The 3,636-nt window shown below is 48.6% G+C and overlaps 1 protein-coding gene across 1 annotated transcript in view; it reads right to left on the bottom strand.

Annotated features, from left to right (window-relative positions):
- The window catches only part of CHCHD2 (coiled-coil-helix-coiled-coil-helix domain containing 2), a 5,701-nt gene extending 4,610 nt beyond the window's left edge, over positions 1 to 1,091 (bottom strand). The window contains exon 1 of the mRNA XM_012807855.2: positions 952 to 1,091. Coding sequence (XP_012663309.1) covers positions 952 to 1,001 — 50 coding nt within the window. The 5' untranslated portion in view covers positions 1,002 to 1,091. The remainder of the gene's footprint in view (positions 1 to 951) is intronic.
- Between the last annotated feature and the right edge of the window lie 2,545 nt (positions 1,092 to 3,636).

The following is a 3,636-nucleotide window of genomic DNA, read 5'->3' as shown; positions in this document are numbered from 1 at the left end:
AAAAAAAAAAAAAAAAAAGTGAAACTGGGTATTGTGGCTCCTGCTTATAATCCTAGCACTTTGTGAGGCTGAGGTGGGAAGACTGATCTCGAGGTCAAGTGTTCAAGAGCAACCTGGGCAATAAAGCGAGACCCCATCTCTACAAAAAATTAAAACCTTTAGCTGGGCATGGTGGCACGCCCTGTAGTCCCAGCTACTAGAGAGAATAAGGCAAGAAGTTATCTTGAGCCCAGGAATTGGAGGCTCCAGTGAACTTGGGCTGTGACTGCATCACTACACTCCAGCCTGGGCAACACAACAAGATCCTATCTCTTTAAAAAAAAAAAAAAAAAAGAAAGAAAGAAAGAAAAAAAAGAACAACAAGAGGCGGCGCAGTGGGTCAGTGGGTAGGGCACTGCCCCATATGCTGAGGCTGACGGGTTCGAACCCGGTCCCCGCCAAACTGCAACAAAAAATAGCCGGCATTGTGACGGGCGCCTGTGGTCCCAGCTACTCTGGAGGCCGAGACAAGAGAATCGCCTAAGCCCAGGGGTTGGAGGTTGCTGGAGCTGTGACTCCACGGCACTCTACCGAGGGCGATAAAATGAGACTCTGTCTCTAAAAAAACAATTTTTTTCTTATGGCTTATGCTCCCTCTGCCTATCTCTTATTTCCTTGGGTGCTCTTCCCCCAAATAAGGCTAGGTCAAAAGGTTATGACTTCACTTCCTATCTAGTGGCATCGGGACATAACGTTATGTCTTTTCTGTCCTCTGAAAAATGAGTTTTTCTCCGTAAGTAAATTCCCTCCAACACTCGCAGCACACGGCTCGAACACAATCCCCTGCCTCGGCCGAGGCGGGCCCACGCCGCAGTCGGCCTGCGCTCGCCCAACCTGAGGCCTCCCCGTTCGTCACGCGCCGGCAAGGTCCAGGCGCCCGCGCTTTTACTCCAAACCCTGCGAGGGCCTTACCTGGCCGGAGGGGCCATGCGGGAAGTGCGGCTTCGGCTTCCACGCGGCATTGCAACTGTGCGGAGGGTCGGCGTCTAAGAGCTGAGTAAATCGGCGAAGATCCCAGAAGCTTCTACCAAGGAGAGCAGAAGTTCGGAGGTGGGGCTAGCTTGAGCGCGTGACCAATCAGCGCGCAGGTACAGAACTTCCGTTCGCCGACGCCTTCGTGGCTCTGAAGGTCATTGGAAGAGCAGGGTGTCACGGAGGCGTCGCGTCCTTCACGGTGACGTCATAAACTCTGCGCCAGGGATTTTTTTTTAGCCGGAAGTTCCTGTGGCTCTCCGGCCGACCACGTCCTCTGATGCACGCTTGAGTCAGGACCGTTAGTTTACTTCTTGTCGGTAGAAGGATCGTCGTTGCTTCCTTCAAACACTTGTATTAACAAAGCATGTTAAATCCAATTTTTAGAGTGAGTCACATCTCCGCTTGACTTCCAGAGAACCTTGGCGAGTTTACTTAACCTCAGCACGAAGTTGCATAGGGCTGGCATTTTTTGAGACAGTGTGGACGCATTGAGCGGAAAAAAACCCCAAAGTTTTAAGCAGGAAGCGACAGCGCTGGATTGGTTCTGTTTGTATTTCTCTTCGTTATCTATGGATGCAGCCAATAGGAGTTAAGTTCAGGCGGTAATAAGCCCTGCGCGGTGGCTCACTGCTGTAATCCTAGCACTCTAGGAGGCTGAAGGGGGAGGATCCTTTGACCTTAGGTGTTCGAGACCAGCCTGAGCCAGAACGAGACCCCGTCTCTACTAAAAATAGAAGAAAATTAGCCGTCTTTTAAGTCAAAGAGTGGGTTACAAAGTAGTGCACATGGTAGGCTATATTTTCAGAAAGTTAATACGTATATACCAAAGTAGTGATTTTATCCATTGTGTAGAATTACAAATGATTTCTTGCTTTCCTCCTTTTTAGGGCTTGTCCATATCTTTCAGGTCTTTTTTAATTTTTTTTTTTTAAGAGAGTCTCACTTTGTCACCCTCGGTAGAGTGCTGTGACTTGACACTGCTCGCAGCAAACTCCAACTTCTGGGCTTAGGTGATTCTCTTGCCTCAGCCTCCCAAGTAGCTGGGACTACCGGCGCCCGCCACACCACCCCGCTATTTTTTTTTTGTTGCAGTTTGGCCAGGGCCAGGTTTGAAACCCCTTCACCCTCAGTATATGGGGCCGGCACCCTACTCACTGAGCCACAGGTGCCACCCATTTTTCAATTTTTCTACAGTGAACATACAATGATTAAACAAACCAGGGTGTTTTATTTTTAAATTTCTTTTTTTCTTTATCCAAAATGCATTTATTGGGATGGTTTCCCGTTCATTCAGGCAGGATACTTTTGAAGGAACTGCTTCCTTCTGAAGGAACATAGGCTGGCAGAGGACAGTAGAGCGACCAACACAAAAAAACTACTGTCTGTGCATGGCTAAACACCGTGGTGATTTTGTAGCATCCTGGGCATTTCACGTCCATGAAGTAGGAGTTGGGGCTCTGCACCCGGCTCTTCTTGTGTTTCCTCTTCTCCTCTTCTGGAGAGGGATGGAGGAGATCCTTTGCGAGAGGCATATTGGCATGTGGAGGCTGTCACCGCCAGAAAGGGTTAAATTTCTTTTAGAGATAGAGTCGCCCTCTGTCACTCCAGCTGCTCTGGAACTCCTGGGCTCAAGTGATCCTGTTTCCTAAGTAATCTGGACTACAGGTGAGGCCACTGAGCCCAGCTAATACCATGGTAGTTAAAAAGATCCCCACAGGCTCAATGCCTGTAACACAGTGGTTATGATGCCAGCCACATACACCAAAGTTGGTGGGTTCAAACCCAGCTTGGGCCAGCTAAACAACAATGACAACTCAACAAAAAATAGCCCGCATTGTGGTGGGCGCCTGTAGTTCCAGCTACTTGGGAGACTGAGGCAGGTTGCTGTGAGCTGTGATGCCACAGCACTCTACTGAGGGCGACACAGACCTGTCAGAAAAAAAAAAAAAGATCTTGGGCAGCACCTGTGGCTCAAGGAGTAGGGGGCTGGCTCAATATGCTGAGGGTGGTGAGTTCAAACCCAGCCCTGCCAAAAAAAAAGATGTCCACAGGCCTGAACATGGTGAATCATGCCTATAATCCTAGCACTCTGGGAGGCCGAGGTGGGTAGATTGCTTAAACTCAGGAGTTTGAGACCAGCCAGAGCAAGATTGAGACCCTATCTCTACTAAAAATGAAAAACTGAAGCAAGAGATCTCTTAAGTCCCAAGAGTTTGAGGTTGCTGTGAACTATTGATACAGGATTCCACCACTCAGGGGTACAGAGGGAACCTCTCCCCCAGTTCTCTAGGCCTAGGTGAGTTCAGAAGTCAGACTCCCATTTCCAGGCACAAGCAGACTGCCTTTTTTGGGACATACCCTCTGGGTTCTAATAAAATGAACAAAGCATCCTGTGGTGGTTTTAGGGGTGATACCACCTTGGGTAGGAGCACACACCCTAATCCCTTCTCAGGGACAAAGACTGTAAAGGACCAACTTTCAGCCACGCGTAATCCTCTAGATTTAAGACCCCTAGATAAAAGAGTCCCCATGGAGACTCCCAGGAGAGTTCTTCAGTTCTTTCTCCCTTACAAAAGCTCTGGGGCTTTTTACTTTCCTTTCTAACTTCTTTTTTTTTTTTTT

This window comes from Otolemur garnettii, unplaced genomic scaffold, assembly GCF_000181295.1.
Source record: "Otolemur garnettii isolate 467f Iridium unplaced genomic scaffold, OtoGar3 scaffold00077, whole genome shotgun sequence".
NCBI classification, from domain to species: Eukaryota; Metazoa; Chordata; class Mammalia; order Primates; family Galagidae; genus Otolemur; species Otolemur garnettii.
Note: the sequence above shows the minus strand (reverse complement) of the source record. Positions and strands in the feature narration are given on the sequence as shown.